This window comes from Ostrinia furnacalis, unplaced genomic scaffold (genome assembly GCF_004193835.3).
Source record: "Ostrinia furnacalis isolate ACB-3 unplaced genomic scaffold, ASM419383v2 OfSCF7606, whole genome shotgun sequence".
Classification (NCBI taxonomy): Eukaryota; Metazoa; Arthropoda; class Insecta; order Lepidoptera; family Crambidae; genus Ostrinia; species Ostrinia furnacalis.
In genome coordinates, this window is record NW_021137845.1 from 275529 (window position 1) to 302645 (window position 27117).

At 39.2% G+C, this 27117-nt stretch overlaps 1 protein-coding gene across 1 annotated transcript in view; it reads left to right on the plus strand.

Moving 5' to 3' along the window:
- The first annotated feature begins 679 nt into the window (after positions 1-679).
- The window catches only part of LOC114365676 (nectin-4-like), a 124935-nt gene continuing 98497 nt past the window's right edge, over positions 680-27117 (plus strand). The window contains exons 1-2 of the mRNA XM_028322296.1: positions 680-695; positions 6172-6307. Coding sequence (XP_028178097.1) covers positions 680-695; positions 6172-6307 — 152 coding nt within the window. The remainder of the gene's footprint in view (positions 696-6171; positions 6308-27117) is intronic.

Sequence of the window (27117 nt, forward strand, 5' to 3'; positions counted from 1 at the left end):
TCTCTGAAACTATTGCTATCGTTGTCAAAAATTCCTGAAATAAGCTTGGTAAACTTAGTTTTTTGATAGACCGAAATATTTTTGTAGTTATTCGATTTAAATAAATAATAAATAACCATCTAAATTAAAATGTCTCTATCAAGTACCTAAATATATTGGCTGCTATAAATCTAAATCGGGCAGGTCACAAGTCGGCCATTCATTCGCTAGATCCCAGCTATTGTTTGCCTCAGCTTTGAGGCACTGGACCCTTTTGAACCACACATTAATACCGCGCTGTTAGCATTGTCTTTAGACCTAACCTACGTTACAATATGTTCGAGAAGAAATAGCTAACAGTCTAGATATTGTTACTTCAATTCGATTATTAATATCGTATTTCGAATCAATTAGCCATATAGGAATTTAAATTATTGAGTTTTTGATACGATTTCTGATATGAGCAACAATAAGTTTTAGTGAGTAATGCCTTCGTGAACCGTGATACTTAAAGCGTAATAAAATACTTACCCCAAACTAATAATAAAACTTACACGCGCGTTGAATACTTGTATAGAGTGACGTTTAGTATGGAAATGTCATTTTAACTACTGTTCAACGAGTGTGTAACTTTTTATTAGTAAGAGGGCTAGAAGGTGTACAGAGAGATATATCTGCTAATAGAGGTAGTGTTTACGTAATGTGCATCGGCATCAGTACGTCATTTGCGATTATGATGCATACATACAACTATGCTGGATTATCCATTAATGAAAAGGCAAAGTGCCTTAATGACGTTAGGTAAAATTAAAATCAAAGCCATTTTCTTAATATTAAGCCATTTATATTCGTGTGTGTAAGTAGCTAATTCCATTACTTATATCTTAGCCAGTAATTTAACTTAGGTAAATGTGTTTAATACTATTAATATGATTTTAAATGACCGAAAGTCGCTCTACGTCGGTATAATTCGTTGCGTGACCCTCTTGATCCTCACTTGCTTGACTTTCGGCCGTCACATGTTTCTGAACGCCCAGTCACCCGCGACTAATTGCTTTTAAACCGATTCCCAATATTGACCTTTGTTTGAAATCGACGTACCCTCACCAAATGTCATCTCGTGCCCTTGGATTTGCCATTAAGAGAGTTTTAATGGCGCAAATTGACATTAACGCATCCTATGCTACGAGTATGTATGCTTATTCCAGCACATCCTTACGCCCGTATTCACAAACGATGCTTGCTTAGGTGAAGCAGCAACGCACAGCATTGAATAGAGATATTTGATTGGTTCGTGTGTCACCCTGTGCGTCCACGCGCACTGTGAGACCTCATAGCAATGTTTGTGAATACGGGCGTGTATTTTAAACGAACCTCTCCAACGTCACCCAACGTGATAGTTAAGTAGTTTCTTGAATAGCTATATTCTTGAGTCTCAAGAATGTATGATGTAAAAAGATTGCAATACTTCAAAGCCGTTAAAATAATAACTGCTTAATAAAGCAATATTTCAACTTCACAATCGGGAATTATTTTTTTGCCGCACAGTCCAACTTTGGCCGCAAGTTCAGTTTATTGCTCTCGCGTGTCCAACTACAGTTTAACGAATTTGTGATCCGAAAAAAACATGGTGAAATTATGAAACTGAACACATAAAATAATTCACTACTCGCTTTTTGTGAAAACACCTGTTTTGCCTTAATGAATGCTTTAAAATTTTATCGCCCAAATTCCGACTATAACCGATTTATTTGTAACTACAGTGCAAAGCAATAATATATTACGTTGGTTATAATAAATAATTGTAACAGTTTCAGTGTCGAATAAATTTTATTAAGTGTCCCATTTTCGGCATAAATTTTATAATCATTTGGTTGTTTTTACTGAAGTGAACGATTGGCCAATGTGTAGGCTCTTCTGACTGATTGCTGTCAAATGATGTTAGTTAATGTCGATGTAGAACTTGGCAGTACTACACAGTGCCGTATTATCCATAAGGCACTTTAGGCCAGTGCCTAGGGGCCCACTATGACCAGGGGCCCAGCACGACCGATAAAAAAATGAAAAAAAAAATTTTTTTAAAGATTATTTTTATGCAACAAAACTCAAATCATCTCAAAACTTCGCCTTATTTTGGTTTACACATTCAATCGTCATATTTCGATATTGTGGAACCTAATTCATATTCGTAACGTTGGCATTACTGCTTTGGTTTACATGACAGGTCGACAGTCGACGCCCTTCAGAGGCTAAAAAGCCTCACTGCGGAAGCTAGGGAGAGGGGTGAGGGTGTGTTGGCTGTATCATTCGATATAGCCAACGCTTTCAATACCATCCCTCATTCCACCATACTCTAGGCACTTAAACATCACAGAGTGCCTCAGTACCTACGAGCGTTGCTGGCCAATTACTTACGGGACCTCGAAGTCCTGTATGTTAACAGAGACGGCCAGCTCAAACGGCGCGGCGTAGCCAGCGGGGTTCCGCAGGGTTCAGTGCTCGGTCCACTCTTGTGGAACCTGGGCTTCAACTGGCTCCTCCGGGCGTCCTTCTCGCGGGCATGAGTGTCGTATGCTATGCAGATGACATTCTGGTCACTGCCCGGGGGAAGACATATGGGGCTGGCGTCGGCGGGCGGCACATTAGTGGTTCGCAGAATACGATGCCTCGGCCTGAAACTCGCACTGGAGAAGACTGAGGCCCTCTTCTTTCCGGGGCCTGGCCAGCGCACTCCTCTCGGCGCCCACATTGTGGTTGAGGACGTTAATTAGGATTGACGTCAAAGGTCAGATAAAATATCTGGGCCTCAGGCTTGACGGGAGATGGCATTTTAGCCCGCACTTCAACGGGCTAGCGCCACGCCTCCTCAAGGCAGCCGGCGCATTGAGTTGGCTCTTCCCGAATTTGGGAGGACCACAAACGAGGTGTCGTCGACTTTATGCCGGCGTTCTGAGGAGCATGGCGCTGTATAGCGCCCTAATCTGGGCGGACGCACTCAACAAGAGGGAGAATTCTGCCCTTCTGCGCAGGCCCCAGCGGGCCACATAGCGCAGAAAGTCGCAAGGACCTACCGCACGGTAGGGCACGCTGCGGCATGCGTCCTCGCTGGTACTCCTCCTTGGGAGCTAAAATCTGGGGTCTTGTCTGTCATCTATCACTGGATGGTAGACCAGAAGGCGCGTGGAAAGCGACCGGCCCCGGAGCGGCGCGGCGCTGTCAGGTAGGAAGAGCACGAGATCATGATCGACCGCTGGAAGGAAGACATGACTCGCGCGCAGTTTGGCCGCCGCACTCTGGACGCCATTGGTCCTGTTCTGGACCAATAGTTGAAACGACCGCACGGGTTCCTCACGTTCCGTCTGGCGCAGGTGCTGACCGGGCATGGCTGCTTCGGTTCGTACCTGCATAGGATCGGGCGAGAGGAATCCCCGTGGTACACACAAATGCGGCGCGGCGGATGACACGGTTGCAGCACACCCTCGCGGTCTGCACAGGCTGGGAGGAGCAGCGCCGTGTCCTCACTGCGGTCGTGGGCCGGGATCTTTCGCTTCCGAGCCTGGTCAACGCCATGCTGGGAAGTGAAGGATGCTGGATGGCGGTCGCCTTCTTTTGCGAAGAGGTCATCCTTCAGAAGGAGGCAGCGGAACGCGAGCGGGAGAACGATCCTCTCGCCTCATCGCTCCGCGGGCGGAGAAGGGGGTGGAGAAGGCGGTTGTACGACCGTTCTACTCAGCCCCCAGGTGGCGGCCAGCAGGCCGGAGGTGCGGGGGCACCCTTGTCACCTCCGTCTGACGGGAACAGCTTGGCGTTTCGGGCCATTCCCGACGGATCCCCACAAGGGGGGCGTGTAGGATCCGCCGTGTAGGCGAGCTGTCGCCTGGGGTTGCGGAAGTCTAAGGATACAGCTGGATACTCGCGACACCCCCACTTAGGCGATGACGGAACGCCGCGGAGGTTTTAGTGGGTATACTCCGTCCTTTTCAGGACGGAGCAGCGCCCTGCTTAGGGCGCCGGGAGTCCCACACACCACCCTGTCCCCCAGCAGTGGTGACGGTGCGCAAAGCATTTCCTCTGCGACAAAAAAAGGGGGGCCCGAAACGAGCTGTGCCTAGGGGCCCCGAGATGGTTAATCCGGCCCTGGTACTACAGAAAGACAAAGACTAAGCATTTAATGATTTCCAGCGTAATTGTAATAATTTTTACGCAATTTATTGTACTAACGAAACAAAATAATAGAAAGTATCTAATTAGGTAAGTACCTACTTACCTATTCAATAGTACCTATAAAGCTTTCATAAAATAATAATTTTAATGAAACCGTGACAAAATTACTGCCCTTAAAAAGCGACGAAGTGTTTTAATGTTTTCCTACGCACCTCAGTCACAAAAAGGAACCTTTTGGAACCTTTGTGAAGGCGGGTTGATTATTCCAACGTACTAATTAAGCGTCCTGGACACTAGATCCAGGTTCGGAGTTGGGCCGACTTCCGTCGTTATCATACTAATGGACTCGCGCGTAACTTGACCGTATTGAAGGGCGCTGGCTTCATTGGGAGCGAGCATTACGGAGAGGCGGTGGCTCTACTAAGAGCGAGTAAACATTTTTTGAGGGTGAAGGATACGGATATCTCATCTAGGGCGGGTAAAAGTTAATTTTTAATGTTGCATTAAAAGCTTGAAATTTTTTTTTCAACACCAGTTAAAACAGTTTTAACTAATCTACGTAATTAATCATCGATCATCGGCTATAGTTTACGACTGAGAAATGACAAAACAAACTCAATTTCAGCTAAAGATCGCAGTTATGAATGGTCAAGAAAAATTGCATTACATCGACGTCATCGTCGTAATCACCGCTCGCCATCGAGCCCCGCCCCTATTGTCGCGTCCCCACTGCGTTCATACATCTGCATACTTGAACTTTGTCCCCAAAGCCGCCTCCCTAACTGTTTCGCTTATGAATTTTAAACTGCGTGATGAATTTCGCAAAGAGTTTTAGCTTGTGTTGTGAAGTTTCGAATTATTTTGTATGCTATTTGATATTTTCCATTTGTTTATATTGTTTGTGTTTTGACTCGAGCACTGAACGTACGTTTTGTGAAAATATGTACTAACCTAGTTTCATTCTAAATTCCACTAACTACGGCAAGGCAAATAGCGAGCTATGATTTTTAAAGTGACAATGTTTTGTGTACTGTGCACCAACGGCAAATTAAATAAGAGGTTTTGGTTTAAATAGTTCGGCAATAAAAAGGTTAACTTTCAGCTTTTTCCCTATTGTATTCATTTAATTAAAATATGTACCTTTAGTTTGGTTTCTAAATAAAATTACTGGAAAAATGTCGTCAAAGTAAACCTATGCGTAATTTGTGTTTCAACCTGCGTGCAAATCTTCCTGCATGCAGTTGATGTATAACCAGGCCTGTTCATCTCCGCGAGTTTGCATCGAAAACAAAACACGCGTGACTACACCTCCTGCCTGAGATATCTAATCAACAGGACAATCACGAGCGAGCATTGACGCACGCATGTGTATTCTTCACCCATTTGCATTGTAAAGACAATAAACTTTGTATGTAAAATGGTGGTATAATTAATTTTTTTTTATTTTTTTTTATTATTTTCTATTGACGTTCATAAGTGCCACTTGTGGTCTAAACTGAATAAATATTTTTGATTTTGATTTTGATTTTGAAATAGATACTGTGCAGTATTTTAACTGCCTGAATAATAATAGAAACACAAAATATAATTCAAGGTTATTCACATATTTCCTCCGCCATTATCAGCAGTTCAGTTCAGCAGGCATTTCACGTCACACATCATTTTACCGAAATTAGCACTATGGCTTCGGCGCAGTACCGATCACTGACGTTTGTCAACAAAATGGTGCTCGATTCTTGAGACAAGCTAAATTACAGCATATTGTTAACGACATTGAGCATACACTTTTTTTTTAAACCTTCGCGAAGAAAACCTGTACCTAGTACCACAGAATAATAATAAGTACTGCGTACAGAAGGTTTTCTTGGGCTTCAAAAGGGTGAAGAAGGGTCGTGATTGTTCTGTCGATTAGATATCTCAGGAGGTGTGGTCGCGCGTGTTTTGTTTTCGATGCAAACTCGCCGAGATGAACAGGCCTTGTAGTACTTATTATTATTCTGTGGTGTAACGTGAGCTCTTTGCCCACAGCTGGTGTGCGCACGGTGGACGTGCAGGCGGTGGAGGGCATGGTGGCGCAGTTCCCCTGCGACCTGGGCACGGCCGCCAACGACAAGGTCTACATGGTGTTCTGGTTCCGCGACGATGCCGGCATACCGCTCTACAGGTCAGTGCTTTTGATTCTAAGGAAGAGTTGCACCAACTTACTTTTTTTTTAAAGATTTTTAGCATTACTAATAAACTCATTAGCCCATCGTGTTAAATAAACTTGTGTTACGAGTGGGCTCACCACAATAGTCGAGCAGCGGTGGGATTCGAACCCACGTTCCTCGGATCTCGAGTCGGCCACTCCGACCCCTTCACCGTTCGGCTATCATGGCTATTAACTTTCACCGTAACTATATATAATAATAACTGGTGTTTTTTGTACGGAGCTTGACAGATTTCTGACGTTTGTTAAAGTTGATAAGATGGTTCAACTCGGCGTTAATAAATTTTATATGTGAAGCAACTTGATGCGATTATTTTATAGGTACTTCACGCTGAAGGCACGTGACTTTTTACTCATGTGCTGAAGGCATCGGACTGCCGATTCGAGGGTCATTTTGTAGTTCGCTGTCTCTGTCTACAGCTGAACTGCGTAATGGTAAACCCACTCCTGGCGCAAGAATAATAATTAGCTAAGCTGAAGGCGTTAAAGGGAGTTGTGTGTAATTTTTATTTCCGAGATTATTACTGTAAAAATGTAGAATCAATAAGCATTTCAGCCTGTCCATTTCTTAAAAATACTAAAAAAAATGTGTTAAAGATATGTATAGTTTGGTTTCCAAAAATAGGACATATTATAGGAATAGCAAGAGTTATTGCTAACTTGACTACTTGGCATTAAAATTGAGTAAAAGTGTGCCTCATTTTAAACTCTATCGGTTACATTAACTACTTCACTATTCACCCTGAAGCTGTTAAATCAATATGCAACAATGGCTTTACCTCGTCACAATGATAACAGTTGTTCGCCAAGTCCGTTGACTCGGTTTTGGTAAAGTGACAGAACAAGTCTGAACTGCTGCGACTCAACTTGTCAATGGTTGTTCTGACCTTTGTTTCGTGCTGCATTGTCTCGGACAATGCGAGGAGCATCCTTTGTTCAACTTGTAATAAGTAATTACCTATGACGTAGAACGATAAAGTGTAGTCAAAATACGAACTTGATTTTTTTATGTTCCGAAAAATATTAATTTGACTTGGCACAACGAAAACTTTGCTTACCATAATAAAATGACAGCCAGCGCACTTTGTTTTTGTAGATTTTAAGCAAAATAAACCATTTGATAGCTTCCAGATATTGCTTTGGAAAACGGACTTTTCCCCTCCCTTTAAATATTTAAAATAAAACTGTCCTCTGTCTGAAACCTGTTTCAAAGACCTCCTCTTCCTCTTTTACCACCGCCTAAATAATTCATTTTATTTTCTATTACATGAGTGTGTGACCTTCAGGTACCTAGTCTTAAGGTATTGACATAGTTGAACACTAGCTCCCATAATGGTTCGTCGGATTCCTGCCTCATTTGAATAAATAATTCCGCGTGTAATGTATGCCAAGATCATTAATGAACACGTCAAGCTTTGCGTTGTTTATCTGAACTCGCTAGTTTACCCACGCTTTTGGGAATGTTGGCGGATCTAAAATGCAAAATGAGGTAACAAATTATTCTAGACCCAACTTGCTCGGCTTAAAGCCTTGATCACACGTACCGAGTAATCGGGCGAGACAGTGCTCTCGGCTGAGTACTCGGTGCGTATGAACATAGCGCCGAGTGATCGGCCAAGTGCTCGGCCGAGCAAAGCGGCAAGACAGTAGCTCGACTCCCGTTCTACTTACTAGGCCGAGTGTCCAACCTCCCGCTTCCTCGCACTGTCTCGCTCGCTCACTCGGCAGGTTTGAACGAGCATTGTTTCGCCACTCGCCACTCGGCCAAATGATTGACGTCACGTCCTCAGATTAGAAAAAAAGAAAAGTCTCAATAGAACTGAACTGACTGTGCTAATTTCAAAACACGTGTGAAACTCGCTTACATCACTGTCACGGCCGAGTAATCATTTTACTGTCTCGCCCGTTTACTCGGTACGTGTGATCAAGGCATTAGATTGCAGATTAGATGCGTAAGTGACGTAGGTTGTAGGCAAGCAACCAAAATACTGACACCCCCACTCTCCTTCCCCACCCACGCGTTAATGGAATACGCCTATAATAATGAGTATGAAACGTAGAAGCAACGAAAATATTCCAAACATTCCTTTGAACATTTCCACTATTGAAACAGGTTCAAACACATTTTTATTCCCGGATTTGGGTATGTAACACAAAGCGTCATAAAAATAGAATCTAAAGTTAGCCATCGGCACACAGACCCACATATTTTTTAGGAGATAGCATTTTTATTACTGAGTTCACAATATTTCGACACAGCTGCATGTACCATGTGGATGATGCAACGATGTAGTCGTCTAGTTAAACTGCAACACACGATACGTTTCATAGGCCACCTCAAGCATCGGAGTGGGTGTATTACATTATGTAATGCATGTTCTCGTAGTTGTTCGCCTCATTAAAATATCAAAGACGTGCTCGCCAGTCGGACTCGCTGCGATAATTGCGCCGCGCAAGTTTTCACCAAGTTTCTTGCGAAGGCTCGTGGCGGGAGCGACGCCAGAGCAGCGAGTTGTATGCGTTATTTACAACTGCATTTATGTCGTCAATTTGAATAACAGCATAGTAAAAACCGAGCAAGAGCGATTTGTACTTCGCACATGAAACATCGCATAAGAAAAAATAGTTACAACTTAAAAAGTATGTAGGTATGTATTTGTTGCTATAGAAGCAACAGAAAATACAAATTTAATTCTGGTACTGTTAGTAACCAATCACCAAAATAATTTTTTCATAAGATGCTGTACTTCAGACAGACAACGGAGGCATATTCCCCATTCTGGGTATTGAACCCAAAAGATGAACATATTGTGTATTGTACCGCATTGTTAACAGTATCACAGAGTTGATAATACGACAAATGACTGCTCATCAGCTAACACGGCACATCCTAAGATCGCGCGACACAATTTAATTTCGGATAATTAGCTCGCAACGTGCTCGTATCCATACGGCGCTCCGGAAATTAAATTAAGCACAAGGGGAGTATTGATTGGAAGCTAATGAGCGAAATATTGGGATTGGCGTAAAGATTTTGATGCAGCGGTGAAAAGAAGAAATAGAAAGAAGTTTTTTGCAATAACTCTACCGCGCGTGTTTCGCATCGTTCGTGTAAATAAAGCCCTTTCTTCTAAACTTTAATTGACCCTGCCCCTGCTTCAGGATAATGCTAAGAAGTAACTTGAACGTATTATGATTTTGCACTGTAGTCTTTGCAACTATTTCAAAGGCAGTCAAACTCAAAACATTATAGACCTCTCTTGCAAATATCCATGAGTGGTGGTCACTGTTTCCTATCACTAAACTAACAGACAGTACACTACTATTGACCTTTCTTCCTCAAACAACGAGTTCAAAACTATTTTCCACATTATAAAATGTACTCGTATAGTGGCCAGTGAAGTACATTTATTTCCCCGCCCTCATTAAACCTGTCCTTCGGGCTTGAAAATGGATTTCCAAATATTCAGAACAATAGTCTTAATTTATTCACGGAATCAGTACCTAACCTACGCTCGTAACAAACTCATTGTCTAATGTATATTGTATGTTGTATAACTTTGTTTAATAAACTATTTAATGAAACGGGCAATTGGTATTACATGTCAAGGTAATGCTATGTATGTTGAGGACTAACAAATCTCATTGATTACATTCGTAATTATATGCAATATTGGTTTATGAAATGTTATTAAAATCAATGAGTTTAAGTTTAAATGAAATTATTTGGCTGTATAATATTCAAGAGTTTTTTTTTAAAGCATAACAAGGCAGGTATTTGACCACTGATCAGGACCACTTCATTGAATATTAGTCGCCTGCTTTTAAATATACTTTGAAAACAGAGTTTCAAATTCAGTTTTGTCTATAAAAGTTAGTTTCACTTTAATATCTTATTATCAATTCATTATTCTATTTCTGTATCTTTTTTGTCTGGCTGTTTAAACATTCAGTTTAAGACTTCTTAAAACTAAAAGAAACTTCTTAGATCCCGCCGTGCATACTGTCTAAGTCTGACTAAGTTTCCTTTCATCCAGTCTGAATTCAAAGTGGGCCATGGTGGAGTTTGAAAGCCGTATTAATCGCTCCAAGCTCACATTGTATTTAAACAGGGAAGGGTTAAAGAAAGCGGGTCTCGGAACTTTTCGAATTAATTAAAAAGACGGCTGATCTCGCGTCACCACCTCAGAAGAATCGCCACAGGCCAGGCGGAAAAGCAAACCCATTAAACCTCATCAAAGTTTATTGCAGTTAGATTATTAGTAAACAGAAACTATTTTACAGTTCACAAGGTAATTAATAACTTCCTAACAGGGCATTCAACAAGATTTTTCTTGGAATTGCTGTAATGGTAGAGCTAAGTTTCATCATGACACAAATATGCTCGAGTAGCATACGTTTACTTGCCCAACATAATCCTTTCTTGCTGTTAAGCGATTATCAACCAAGTGCCTCACAATATCACCTGCGTTTCAATGACCTGCCTGTCCTCCCCGCCCTACACAGCTGTTAACTAACCGGCTTATCCTCACATCTACAAAAGGTCGGAACTTTAATATGCTTTAAAAGTTTCAGAATATTTCACTGTTTCAGCCACTTAAGACAAATTGCGGGCCGTTTGGGGGTTTTTTCCTCGGATTCGTTGGGGCAATTTCACCGTCCGTTGCTTCGGTTGAATTTGCCATCGCAATTTTGAGGTTGGATTGCAGCGAAGGGGTTGGTTTATCAATACACGCTCTGGGGGAAGCAATCGCTGATATGATCCGAGCGAAGTACTTGGCTTCGTTGATGGAAGCTCAGTTAGTTTTGTAGGTTTGTTTTTCATCTAGGTCATCGATAAATTTATGTAGAAACGCTGAGGTGAAATAATTAGATGAGTTTTAAAACTGTTATCGATGGGTTTCAAAATCAAAATCAAAATTATCTTTATTTGTTTAGACTAATTAAATTAGTTCTTGCAAATTGTCAAATGCTCTTAAGGAGCCTATACATGTCTCATTCTTTTTTTGCCCTACCAGCGCTTCGAGACAAACATTTGGCAAGTGCTGAGAAGAAGCGCCGCAACAAACTCAGTCACCACTGTCTGCCGGTTTAAAAATATAAAAAAATATAAAAAAGTAGGAAGTTACATACATTCAGAAGCAAGTTACTTACCACGCGCTCCCGTTGATAGAAGGTGGCCTTTAAGACGCCCATCTAGCACGAGACCGCGTGGCAGTTTTGAATACCTATATTTCTTTAGTGCCGTGCTAATTTCTAGGTTTCTAGGGTATAGGATAGGTACATGAATTAATTTTTTATTTGCGTAAAGCTTGCAATTAATTGGTATATCATTTTGTGTGGATGCAACATAGCCGTTTTTATCTAGCCAATCTGAAAAATACAACTATGTAAATAAATTAGATTGAAAAAGATTCGTCAATACCAGTATCAATTTAGTTCATAATACGAAATCATCCGTTTTTTGAAATGTTTGTACAAAAGGTAACGTCGCAGTCACACTGACATGATCTAGGTATCTGTTCATCATTAAAACTTTATACTATTACATTTTAAAAATTGAAATGTTTTAACGTTATTTCTGCCAATGCCAATAAGTCCCATCTTTTTAGTTCGTCAAGTGAAAAACTTGCATATTCAAGTCCACTTCACAAATCTTGCGGGCGTACTCGCACGCGTGGAATGGATGCCCGGGCGAAGGCTTTCAGGCTAATGAGGACTGCTCCTTACCTAATGGACGGATTAACTTGCTATCTTTAGTGCGCTCCGCTTTATTGGCTGGTCTACAAAGACAATTTAGCTGTTCGCCTTTTTAATTCACGATCAGTTTTGTGCTGAACAACAAGCATGAATAATGCTACTAAAATCTTGTTTTTGTTTGTCTTAATAGTCTTGTAATGAAAAAACACAGAAATAAATTAATGTCACAAAAATTTTGGGACGATATCAACCATTATGAGTACTGTACTACCCTTTTTCGTGTGTAATCTTTTCTATTTTTTTGGAGCCAGGAAAACTTAAAACATACGTAACTGCGTTCCTTTCTATTGACAATAGTTTTTTTTAAACATGCTAGGTAATACATATATTTCTGAATTTATCCAGTATTCTACGAATACACTTTCAAAAACATTGCCCATAGTGTATCATAAAAGCGTAGGTAATGTAATTTTACTAAAATTACGTTAGAGTACATAAAAGCGTAGGTAATGTAATTTTACTAAAATTAAATTAATTTTGTTAGAGACTCGTTGAAAGGTAAATATCAGACCTTATTTTAAGTAAAGGTTAAGTTGGAGAGCAAATCTTTATGATGTCATAATGTTTTACTAAAAACTCTTTTATTTAATACTAGCGACCCGCCCCTGCTTCGCACAGGTACCATGAATTGTATTTAAAAGTGTACTTAAAAACCGTCCTCTTGGATCACTCACTCTATCAATTTATAAAAAAACCGCATCAAAATCCGTTGCGTAGTTTTAAAGATCTAAGCATACATAGGGACAGACAGCGAAGCGACTTTGTTTTATAATAATGTACCTAGTGATAGGTAGTGAAGAATTACTGTTAGAACAAAAATCTGAAGTTACCACTGAATTGAAAGTATGCGTGTTTACTTTATCGCGCTATCAAAATATGAAACCGAACCCTGCTCCAAAATCGCTATAACATTCGATTAATGCCGTATATTATCACCATTTGCCGGCGCCCCGTGTAACCAAACAATCGATGTATCGATACTATAAAAGACCATAATAAAATCGTTCCCCACTTTATGCAATAGGTATCACATAAATATCGCTTGGCTCGTACTCAATAACGTAGGAAAATAATTCCTATAGGCACTTACATTCGCGAAACCAACCTTTTCTAGTAGCAACAGAGTCTATATTTGAGCAACTGTGCACGGCAGTCAGTCAGAATAATGCTGGCGGGAAGTCGATACTTGGTGGTACGATAGTTTGTATTACTGATAACTAATACCCATAACGGGCTTATAACTTCGTGAAGTTTAGTGCTTAGTAAATCACAATTTTCGATGATGACACCGTCGCGTTATCGTTTGTATCGACTATCGATACATGACACTGAATGCGATTGTATAATAACTATGCCAAAGAGAGTTTGGTGCCCACACATTTTCTTAAAACAAACAATGAACTAGTAGTTTGAGTATTAAAAAAAGACAAATGTAGAGAGCGCAGCACCTTACAAAATCATAAATGGGTTGCCACAGAAACATAAACTATGAACGCTAACTTGCAGATAACTGAATAAAATGTCCGTGGATGCATTTGGTTCTTGATAATTGATCTAGGATGTATAGCACGCACTTATTTTTTACTGTCAACTAAAACTATCGACAAAAGGTCGCCACTAGCGTAGTGGAGTCACGTCGCATCGACACTCGCGGGTCACCGATACTGGGCGCGCCGTTATCTAAATTAGACCCGCCGGTTCCGCGCTCTCTATTTTATGACCCACATGGACTTTTCTGGAAAATACCAACTGTATACAGGCATAGGAGTTAATTTTTTTACGCGTCGCTAGAACCAAATTGATTGTATGTAAAAATAGTTTTTTTTAACTTTATTTTTATTTATACTTTTGCACATACAACTGTACAGTGGCGGAAATTTGCAAAATGAACATTCTGAACAGAAACAAATTGGGCAAATTGTTAAATATTAAACATTTCTATAAGCGCGCGTCATTCACGTTTATTTTGGTAGGACAAACCTGATTAAGGTGGCACAAAGCTTACTGCTTTTTATATCTATCTTCTGAGATTTTATGTTAACAAAAATGTAGTCATTTGTTGTTAACTAAGCCTTGCATAGTTTGGGACTAGATGTTTCCGTATGAAAATATCCAAGAATTATTACTGTTATTTAGGGTAATACAGCCTCACACCATATCACTTTTGATCACGCCTCCAAACCGTCTCGATGGCACTCATAGCTCATCGTTAACCCCAAGGAGGCGTCCGACCGGACGCGCTTCCGCCGGGCAGCTGCGGCCGCGGATGCTAATGACGTCATTGTGCGCACGAGCTTCGGATGTGTCTTGTGTTCTGGCGCTGAATGCGCGCCATTGTGCGCCGGATCTTGTTAGCGTTGTTGGAAGTGATATGCCTCATGGCTTTGTTTGACTTTGGATTACATGTGTGGAAAAGTTGGTGAAGAGCTGAATCATTTGATGTGAAATGTCGTGAAATGTTTTAAAAATGTTTTTTTTTAAAACGTCAGTTCGCTGTGTCTTCATGAGCTCGCATGACATTTCCTTTAGAGTACCAAAAATAAAAAAATAATAGTATGGACCACAATAAGTATTAGCGAGTTTTCGTGTAAATTAAAATTAAAATGAGACGTTGCTTCAGGCGTTAAGGCTCTTTTATCCTTAACTTAACTACCCACTGCTGTTACATTTATTCTCACGTAGAAACCACCAAATTCATAACTAAGCTCTAAATCAGAGAAATGAAGTTAGAAATCCAAATTTTCTATGTCTAAAACTAAAGTTGTAAGTTCCCTCCAATATGAACGAGTCCGCGTCAAGTGTTCCCTGCAATAAGTGGCAAAGTAATAAAGAAGTTGGTGGCTAATTTAAATGTTCGGGTTGGACGCGAGTTTAATTGGAAACCAGATTAAACGAGCTTGCTCAGGTGCCTCCTCTTGCCTCCACCTCTGATTAAAAATTACCCACTTTCAATTCGGGAGCACTGCTCGGTGAGTCGGTTAAATTGTTTGATTTCAATGTTACGGTTCCTTCAAAGACGTTTCTATTATTTCAGTTGGCGGAACAAACGTTTGTTTTGCAGATGGTGTTTTTAGAATTGGTCTAATTAAATTGGAATGAATCGGTATGGTTATGATCGTCAAACATTATTGTTAAAACGTACCTATACAGAAAGAAGTGTATAAAATAGTGATAGTAAGTGGTAAAATAGTGAGTGATAGCTTTGAAGGGTTTTCTCATACTTCAGGATAAATAAAATAATCAAGATATCACAGACAGATTTATCCTTTTACATACTGGTACGTAAGTATGGTTTTTTCCTGGTAATAAAAACAATCCAATAAATAAAATAATACTAGAATATGTTTCACACTGACAAATAAATTCTANCAATTCTATCAAGGCTGCCACATGCGTAACTTCAAAGACGTAAGTAATTCTTCAACTCCACTTGGAAACAAATACCGGAGGAGACCTCGAGTAATATTATTAGTAGATCTAATTGGAAAAGTTCCATCTAGTGTTTACGTGATGCGTACAAAACTGGGGGCTGTGCCACAGGGAAGGGAGGACAGTTTCCCATAAAATATACCATAAATTCACGAAAAATTTCCAAGAGTCATGACATGAAATATGTAGATAAGTAGTTAGTAGTCTTTTAATACACCACACAAACATTAAATTTTAGGTACTTTATATTAGGCGAGGATCAGGAAATCAGGTCTTACTGAGTTAGTACCTTATGATAAATGAGCGGTATCTAGAGAAATATAGCATTTCTAAAATAAATAATTATGATACCTACTCGTAAAAAATTACGGCTGGCGATCTGCGTATTAGGCTACGACCTTGGTACTATTACTTATTCTGTGCTACGACCTACGATGCCATTTGCGAATGTGGACTCAAATGCCATTCTCTTCTGATAAAATCTCTTGTTAAAACCCGTTTTTTGCAAGATAAACATTTGAATATACATAAACTAGGGTAGTTAATACAATTATGACGGTAATGTCATTGGTTAACAGTGAATAAGCTAGCTGTTTATTTCTTTCTGTCCCTGGATGCAGCCACTCGCACGGAATTAAATTGCGAGAACAGTGATTTGTTGATATAGTTGGTGGTGCCTTGCCGCTTCACGACTGTGCGCTAGTGATGGGCGTAATTGCCGAAATTTTCATGGGACATCTTTGCCCTTGTAAATATACTATTTTACAATTAAATTCTTTGCGAGATCGAATCAGAAATGAGGAGATCCGTAAACGAACCAAAGTCGCTGACATAGCCCGACGGATTAGCAAGCTGAAGTGGCATTGGGCAGGGCACATAGTACGCAGAACTGACGGCCGATGGGGCAGAAAGGTATCGAAGCGCTGGACGCAGGCCGCTACCAATCGATCAACATGGAAAGCATTGGGGGAGGCCTATGTTCAGCAGTGGACGTCCTATGGCTGAAATGATGATGATGATGATGATGATAAATTAAATTCGTGTCACTTTTTACTTTTTTGTGAGTTGTCGATTTTTGGTATTATAGCTCTGAGGCTGAGTCTATCTGTCAGGACCACTCGCTTCAAACGATATTTTGGGATTCATTCTCTTTATTGTAGATCACAAAAACTGCCTCTGACAAGTGAAACAATGAAAAATTGTTTAAAAAAAGGTGCTCATGCTCATCACACATTAGTAAACTTATCTCCAGTAAGAATAGATACCACAACTTCGGCTGACAATGTTGTTAAAAAACGGCAGGTATTCTGCTACCAATTATATTATTTCTTCCCCGGCACGAACTTCGACTAACGCTGAATGTTATTCAATAGTCTTTTTAAAATAAACAGCAAACACGTCGCGTCCCTAGTTCTTATTGTTCTCGGAACTCCCGTTCATTAAGAACCTTTCTATTTACGCCAGTGCATGTAAACTTGGTTCAACCGGCTAACTTTAACAGCCCGGGCGAGTTAATGAAATTTTCGCTGCATGAAAGGTGGCGTGAGATCGCGGCGACGCTTTTTGGAGATGCGCTGGTTTGTTTGGGAATTATGAAATAAATGGGTTGAATATTAGTTTAGTTCGTGTTATGTTTTTATTCCGTCTGTTTTCAGTTAATTTATTCTTCTTAACATTGACGTTAATCAAATCAAATAGGCTGTCCTCAATCGTCACTAGACCACGCATAAGGACTTATATCAAAGTGCTATTACGTTGTTACGGGATTTTTGTCTTAGGTAGGTACTTTATATTGAGTTTTATTTCTCGCCCCCGAGTTTTTATTAATAAAAAGTAGACACGTCTATTTGTATTTTTACACATTACGCATGTTTTAAAATAAAAGGTGCGCTTATTACCCCATTTTAGAACAACAAAGCAGCGAGTAGGCGATAAACCCACAAATAAAAAAATAAAAAGCAAAGATTAAAAAATTTACCAGGAAGAATTGAAAGTTACGATGGGTCGGGTACCGCGGTCGTTCGGCTGTCGCTCGAGAGAACCCAATTTGTGCATCGGGTCGCGTGCACTCATTACTGAGATTTGGTTGTGTCCCTTCGAATACTGCTCTCGAGTTTATTACAAAAAAAAAAGAAAACCAACACAAGGGATGTTCAAACTTATCGTCAAATAAAAAAAGATATTTCATAATAATTTTTACTGGATAATTAATCCACTCTCCGCGCGCCGCGTAAATAACCTTCAATTGAACCGAAATCAGAGATTAACAAAAATTATGTTTCGCCTGAACGAGCTCAGAATCAATTTATTTTTAAGCTCCAATGATCAGTACAAGTATTAATTTTTAATGTGTTCACGTCGCCGTTATTTCTTTGGTAAGTAATTTATTTTAATGGAAACGTGGGACGACAAAATTAAATAATATTAACATTTTGATTATTTAATCACTTTTGTACAGTTATCTTTTAATTATTGACAGCCAGAGTGGGTATGATTTCGCTGTGAAAAGTGGTTGTAAAGAGACATTCTCACACCATTTCACAACTGTTTGTTTTTTTTTTATGCATAACAAGGCAGGTATTAAGTCTGTGATGATTTAGCGCAACGCGCTAAGTGTTTGTTAGAAGATAAACTTTATTTATGATGTTACTTGATTGTAATCACATTGATTTAAACCTGCCATATCCTAATCAAACCATGAAAAAATTCACCCAGTAAAAATATTCCCAACAAGGCTATGAACATGTCGAACTGTTTGTTGACGAGCCAGGGTAAATTGCTCAAAAGTAAAAAATACGCAATGTCGTTACCGACGGCCAAACAAACCGATTGTTGCGTGGAATCGTAAAATGGACCTGTCTCATTGGAGTAATTTCTCGGATCGCAGCTTCGGACAACCCGGACATCGCCGCTCCGGACAACCGGACGCGGTGCAAATAAACTTCGTTACGGCGCTCGTTAGCTCGTGTAGGATACCCGGTGCCTTTCAATAACAATATTACTATGGATTAACCAGACAACGAACTTAAAATTCAACCTGAATTTTCAATCAAAACAGTCCAAAGATGATTTCTGATGCAAAAAAGACTACTACTACATTTAATTACGTCGTGTTATGATTGTTTCTTTATTACCGAGTAATAAGTACCTACTTTTAAAATATTCCTATGAAAAACATACCTTGATATGAAAGATTTTTCATTTTAAAATTATGTTTTAATTAAAAATTATGTAGATCCAGTCGTCCAGAATGTCATAACTTCAGCTTTATTGTTAAAATATAACCGTATTGATTTAAAATAAGTCCATTGTATTCTCCAATAGTACCTAAAATTAACCATTTGGGCAATTTCTCGGATCGCAGCTCCGCGGACAACTGGCCGGACACGACGCGATAAACTTCGTTACAGCGCTCGTTAACCCGTGTAGCTCGATATTATTGGCTTCTACGAGGTTTGGGAATACGACAAACAATTATATCGAAGGCCACAGCAGACAAGCTACTTTTAGCATTGACAATTACTTATCTTCTATAATATAAAAATGAATCGCAAAATGTGTTGGTAAGCGCATAACTCCAATTTTACCAATTCTTTTTTTTAATCTTTTTTGAAGTCCAAGGATGGTTTTTACGGCGAAAAAATAAATCAATTTGTTACCGCGGTCTCATGCGACCGCTTATGGTTGATGAGTTAAGGGTTAAAATTATTATTATTAAAGGTTTGTGACTTCACTTTGTAAAACGAAAATCATTCAAAGTGATTAATAACGCAAACAAAAACAAAAGCCTTTCATAATATCCGCGTGTAAAGAATACATGATTACAATTTAATTTATACCTACCTGAACGGAATAATGCACGTTAAAATCATTTACAGAGACGCCAATCGAAAAATCTCATTACTGTATCCAAACAATCAAGGCGTCGGTCCATCAGGTCGGTAATGAAGGCTCGATAATGAGCGGATATAATGAATGCGCGGGATAAACAGCGGCTACGAGTATAATTCACAAATCTAATGTGGGACTAAATCTGTCGCCATGGCAACGGGATTCAAATGCAGTGCCCCGTAGGTAAATCTATATAACGAGTATTTTGTACAAGCGAAAGGTCACTGATTGACTGACTGACTCACCCACTGATCGCGAAATCTCAGAAACTATGTACAAGTTCTAGGAGTCTCAAATTTTGCATGGGGGTTCCTTTTAGAACGTAGGAGTTCTCTAAGAACGGATTTTACGAAACTCCACCCCTAAGGGGGTAAAACGGGATCCACGCGTACGAAGTCGCGTGCAGCCGCTAGTAAAACTATACGACTCTATGTGCATTAAAACTTCTGTGATACTAATGCAGTTTAGAGGCCAAACCGACCGTGAGTCGTCGACCTTATATATGTTTTCATATGCCATAGAAAGTACAAGTCATCGACATGTTTCTTTTGAAATTGGTAAAGCCTTTGGGCTGTCGGCGGGCTTGGTGTGTAGAGTCCCTAACACTATCCTATCCTTAACGGTTACAACTATAATTAAGTTAAAGGCTTATTTATATTGTTAACTAGCTGTGCCCCGCGGTGTCACCCGCGGTAAAATGTAGCCTATGTGCTAATCCAGGGTTTTAGCTAACTACATACCAAATTTTACTAAAATCGCTCCAGCCGTTTAGACGTGAAGAAGTAACAAACATACACACTCACAAACTTTTGCCTTAATATTAGTATGACTAAACTCCGTCTGCAAATGTAATGTTTACTCAGGAGAAACATGATCTACAAAACATTTTCTATTCAGAATGTGCTATTAAATTATTATAATTCAACTACGTAATGTTCCTTAGAAAGAGATAATATCGTCTTTTCATTAACGTGGAAGCAAACAATACAATAACCCCGTCAATAGCTTCTTAACCTCACTCGTATCTTTACGTCACTTAATTTCGTAGACGCCATCTTACCCTCACAATCCATATCGAAATACAGGGTGAGTTCTATGCGTGCCGTATTTATGAAAGCAAACCATAAATAAAATATAATTGTTCCTTTTCATGATGTGGGCAATAAAGTTTGAAATAAATAAATAAACAATATCGTGGATAAAGCAACAAAATTCAATTCGAGTACGATACAAAAATGTGCCTAGTTTTATTAATCTTGTAGCATCTGGATGAAAAAAGCATGAATAGTTTCTTCAGTCCTTCTTCTTTACAAGCTTTTCTCCAGCAATGGACTGCGAATGGCAAAATAATGCTAAATTATTCTTATAACTGATGAGCAGTTTGCATCTCGGTAAATACAGCACACCTCGAAACCAACACCCCGTATAGAAAACTGAGAAACGCCGAAGTGAAGCCCAACCTTAAGCAATAATCTCTAGCATTGTTCCTCGCACAATACCTCTCCAGGTATTAAGCTGTTCTTAAATTGAAAATTTCCCCAAAGCGGGAAGTAATGGGAGTAGGTGTGCGAAGTTTCATTCAATATTGTTAATATTGTGAGAGAAGTCGCCGGCGACGTAGCTCGGCGAAAACAGTAAGGTTTTTGTGGATGAAATAGCAATAGAAATAGAAAAACCTTCATTTGACACGAAAACACAAATGAAAATAAGGATGAGTTTTTGTTGGTTAAAAACAATTTGCATCAAAACAAAGAATTTACTAAAACATAAATTATTGTATACGGTAGTCAGTACTAAAGGGCAGGTATTTGTATGATAGTTGAAACAAGGTGATGAGTTAGACTAGGAAACTACACCGCACTGATTGATGCTTAGAAGAATGAAGACTTACATTCTACAGATGTGTGCGATGCTTTATGAGGAATTTATATTAACTTCGTAAGTATGTTAAAGAAAAGGACCTCAATTTTAATAAGGGTAAATTGATACTAATTAACAAAAAATACAGCGAAAACGATAAGCAGTGTGGAAAAAAGGCTGTTTTCTCCGACCTATGTCTCAAACTTCAAATCTTTATTGTTTCACGTGCGATTAATATATTGTTCACAGTGAGCACGAGTCGAATGCAGTAAGTGTGGAACTTGGCGAGTTTACACCGTTATTTACAGCGTCATATATCTCCATTTTGGTGGAGTGCACTTCGCGGGAATATTTCAGGTTTATTTTAAAATGTAGTTATGCGTTCATTGGCTTTAGTACATCATTTAAGATACTTAGTTTATGTTTAAAAATATAGCAAACAGAAATTAGCGAAATATTTAATTTATGCTTTCAAATATTACTGACTCAGCATTATGTCAATCGCTGAAGCAGACGTCTAGACAGTATAAGGACGCAGCTCGACATTATAACAATTGTTGTTTCAAGTAGGTAATTGATATGATGAACAAGCAATACATTATCGTTAATCTTTAATGTAAGGGTTTTGGGATACCTAGCTGCTTCTATAAGCATTAGGGTTATCGTTTAGATCACGAAATTAATTACACATAGAATCAATTCTATAAGGTAGAATGACGAGAAATTTAGTATGAACATTACTGTTATTTGCAATGTTAAAATTCGAATTTATCATGCTGCAACATCCAAATAGACCTTACCGAAACCGAAATGATATTTCTCTTGAGGCACATTGGCCACACCGAAAGATTGAGCACGGGACACGTCAAGGTTGTCTCCAAATGGGGCGCGAGATGAATGCGGCCGGCGTCAGATTTGCTTTCTGACGCCAACGGAGTAATGTCCGGGTCAGAATGACGCATTTATGGAATTAATGGCCGGCGTTTCGGGGGCTCAAGTAATTTAGTTGTAGTTCTCAGATAGTGCTTGATAATTTACGATGTAATTTACAAAGATTAACATAGGAAATTACCTATTAGGACATGTAGGGTTTAGTTAAGGGCATTGTGTCCTTACTGATGATAAGTGTTCCTTGGTATGGTGTATAAGATTGAGGATATACATAAAGTACAAAAGCTGTCGTTAGAAAGCTGCGTTTAAATATTTTAACAAAAAAAGAAATTTATTTATTTGACACAGGCCTGCGGGCCTAGTGCAGAAGCTGTGGTTTATTACATCACAGGAAATGATATTTGTGAATAAAGATTATTTATTTATTATTATTATTGTAGGTACAATTGAATCCTACTTGTTTTTGGAATTTTTATTCACGAATTTATTAGAAGCTGTAGGAAGCATGTAACTTGGAATAAATATACATAAATCTACAATTTAAGTAGACGAATTGGCGTCAGAACATCACACGTCACGAAGTTTTACCCAATTAAACTTCTGTCAGGTCACAAAGTATTCGCGAATAAGATCGGGCATTATCAACCGCACAATACCGAACTACAACAATGTCGGGACATTTGAAGTTGGCAAATTGCGCCGTCTGTAACACCGAACATGTATTAGTTGTGTAACATTACCATAGCCGGCCTATTGTGGATCGGATACAACAAGAACTTGGAATTCTTGGCAGGAAGGCGGCATTGTGAGGGTTAGGGGAGTTATTATTATATTATGTGTATTGTGAATCGTACATTTGAAGACTAACACGTATATCACGCGTTGCCATAACGATCCCCATGGAATTCATTGTTTCTCATAAACATCGCCTTCGCATCTTTCGGGTGAATGTTTTTGTGAATATTCTACGCTAAATAAATTGTGGGTTGTGTAGGTATTCATATGATTGGAAAGTTGGTAAAGACAAGTAAAAATGTCAGCATTTTTTCTCTTTTGTTTTTGTTTACCAGTGAACAGAAAATGTCTGTTGATAAAAGTTGTGTGCACGTGCAGCGCCATATTGTCATTCGTAGAGAAAGTAGTAACTACGTAATATCCAGTTCTAGGTTATAGCTAGAACTATTATAGTTCGTCGTCGTATTTACAGCTGCAAACCTCTTTGCTTAAGACTCTATTTTTGAGTTTTTACATAAGTCGTACTACTTATTTCTAAAAAAATTTATAGAGTACGTACATAGATGTACGTATAGTCTAGTACATTGTCGTTGCAAAATCGCACCAATTATAACAATTTTAGATGCCACATTATTCAGCTTGATGTATCATCTCCCGTACCTTAATAAGTAATGAAAACAATAGTCCTTCCCTAGACCCAAAACCCATAGTCCTGAGATATTAATGCCAGCCGCAGTTCCTCTTAACGCATTTGATCTAGTGAAGTGCCAAATGAATAGGATTTATTTATACGATACGTCATTATTACGTAAAGCTGTTGCAAAGTTAGATATTTAAAAAACACTATTTTTGGACTACACAAAAATCCATTGCATCAATTCTAAAACATTTCTTTTCAAGCAACAGTTGTCTAGATTTTAAAACTGTAGTTAAAGAACAAGCAAGCTCAAGTAAAAGATACAGACCAGGATAACTGTCGTAGCGCATGAAAACGAGGAGGAATACTGGCAAAAAAGACGAAATAAAAGAGCAGTTACAAAGTTAAATCCAGAGTCTTAAACTTTTTAAATTGTACTTCAGGTATCTTTACAATTTTAGTCACGAAAAGCTGTTGAACTAATTGTAAAAGACTCGTGATAAATTCTTTACAAGCCAGGTGAAATATTGAATAGTCACACATCACTATTAGCACCTGTTCCGAGTTATCGGACTCGCCGCCTCCCTCCGAAGGCCGGCGATTTCCCTAATTGTCCCTCACTGTCCCTTATAATTTGTAGCTGTCCAATCGCACTCACGAATTAATCCAGAAGCTATTAATTAGCCCCGAGTTCGGTTGTAGTTAGATTTAGTGGCCATGTTCGGCTCCGATTTAATGTGAGGAGCGCTGAAAGGATGCAATTGACTGGTTTTAATTAATCAGTACATTATACGAATGTGAAGCTTGTTTTGTGCACGAGTTGCCTACGCACTTTATCAAAAGACGCATTTTTAAATCATTACACAATCAATCATAATATGAAAAGGATGTAAGGCGAGAATAGGTACATTATGCAATCTAATATTACTTTGAGTGGGGCTAAATACGAATTAACTTTACTTTTTTGATAATTTGTAATCAGCAATACTAGACCTTTATCTGTCCATGGATTGTTGTCATCTCCATCTTATTTACCCACTGTTTTTAACGTAGTAAGCTGTTAAAATCAAATTAATATTTCTCGAACTAGTTGGTATGTAAACTCGTTTAGCGAGGCATTTATACCGGCGCTAAACTCCTGCGTCGCGGGATTAGCGCAATGACTGGACCCGGATTAACTCCGTATCACTGACTTTATAAACAGATTTTGTATGAGATATTTCGAAATTAACAGTCATAAGGCAACAACACGACGTTGCAACTTTCAATATACTAATTATTTCAATAAGTATATTGAAATAATTAACAAAAGCTGTATGTGTAACCTATTATGTATTGAATGCGTTAAATCTTGTTTATTTACACAATTGAATTCCAGCGATAACTCATACAGCCAGTGGAAATGACGGACGAAAATGACACTGTCATTAATTAGATAGTTCGCAATTTATTTACTCGAATGAGTTTGCTAACTAACCTACCAGTTTCCCGCAGTGTAGTTAAAAGCCGTAGACTTCCATAGATATTAATTCTGTGAACGTACTTTGACAAAAAAGAATAAAAATGCAAAGTACAACTTCAAAACAGAGCAACTTGTGACCGGTGCTCATAACCCTGCAAAAAATTGGGTACTCTTATCAGCTTATCTCAGTCTAACTCTACAACTAGACCCGTATACCTTTTTAATTCTCGACATTCTAAGTCCGGCATACATACCCACCTACCCTCAAAATATGTTTTGGACATAACAAGAAAGAAATGTTCTTGATCATGACCCTGCTTATAATAATTTAACGCCCGTATTCACAAACGTTATTATGAAGTCTCACAGTGCGCGTGGACGCACAGGGTCACACACGAACCAATCACCGAGCTCTATTCAACGCTGTGCGTTCGATTTGCTGCTTCACTTAAGCAAAAATATTGTAGAGTTGGAAAACTACAATTCAACTATGCCTGAAACGGATCTTCTGCCCATTCCTATTTTGTGGAATTGCGGCGAAAATGATAGCATTGTATGATTTATAATGAATGTAGACAAACGGACGCATCCCGTCACACCAAACGTTAATGAATACCCATATTCATTGTGCGATTCGCGTGCAAAATGAACATGCAAACAAATGTTCAGGCACGTGTGTACTGTGCTTTATACGGAGGATTGTAATAAAGCGTAGTAGGCACTTTGTTAGCCGTCAGTCTCTCTACATTTTTTTATATCAAGAGTGACTTTACATCAAGTACAAAATATCGGATGTACCTATGTTAAGATCGGATGTACCGACATAGCTCGCAGAATTGCTAAAATCAAGTGGCAGTGGGCGGGGCACATAGCTCGTAGAGACGATGGCCGTTGGGGTAGAAAAGTTCTCGAGTGGCGACCACGGGCTGGAAGACGTAGCGTGGGCAGGCCTCCTACTAGGTGGACCGACGATCTGGTAAAGGTCGCGGGAAGAGCCTGGATGCGGGCAGCGCAGGACCGTGCATTGTGGAAAACCTTGGAGGAGGCCTTTGTCCAGCAGTGGATGTCATTTGGCTGAAACGAACGAACGAACCTATGTTAAGATTTGTTACTTGTAAAAATGAAGCTTTTAAAGCCATGGCAAATTCTCAAACGTTAAGGCCCTAAAATACCATATACATCATTCTAACTGTCGCTTACACAAAATCCGAACTACGATTATATGACGCCAATTCATAAACCGTTTTCAATTAAAATCGCATTCGGAAGCTAAACTAGAATACGCCGACTAGGATCAGCGTTCATTCACTCGTGATTTGGCCGCTGTTACTTTATCGAGACTAACACTGATGCTGTGGTCTACCATCANAACCCTCAAAGCTTTAATTTCAAACACCTCACTTGCCTCTATCACTCGCGCCAGGATTTTACTGCGAGTGAGAGAGATGGAAAACGAATAGTTCTGATTCATCTTGCCGAATAGGCCTCATTGGGCTTCATGATGTCATAAATCTACGTTAACGCGAGCGAGTCAGAGAGCTTCAGAGTCGGTCATCTGCGCTTTGAACTGTTCTGTCCATGAATAAAGCATTTAATGCTGATGTGCAAGGTCAAAATCGAATGGACACATCCGAGGATTTCAGTATTTGCTGGCCGAGTATTTGTTTAGGCACGTCGATAAAGTTTTTAGTAGTATTTAGATATAAACTGGTATCTGAATTAACTACTGATTTAAAATAATGTTAACTAGTCATAGTTTCAGTTATGACAATACGATATGAAATAGTTTTAATAAAATATGAATTCACTTAGTAGAGTCATACGGCATTAAGTTCGCCTTTTGTACAAACAATTTTTTGAATTAAATTAAAAATAGTACTGCATGGGTGCTGGCAAGATATACAGACAAAATAATAAATTAGTAAGACTAGACGTTTATATTATACTCCATAAACTTTCAAGAGCTCTTTTAATCTTGTTGGATTAAGTGCAATTAGATGTATTTACCTGTCCTTGCTTACCTTTAGTTGAAAACTTACCAAATTGCCGATACTTCGATCAACATCCACGTAGACATCACATGTAAATCATATAGGCATT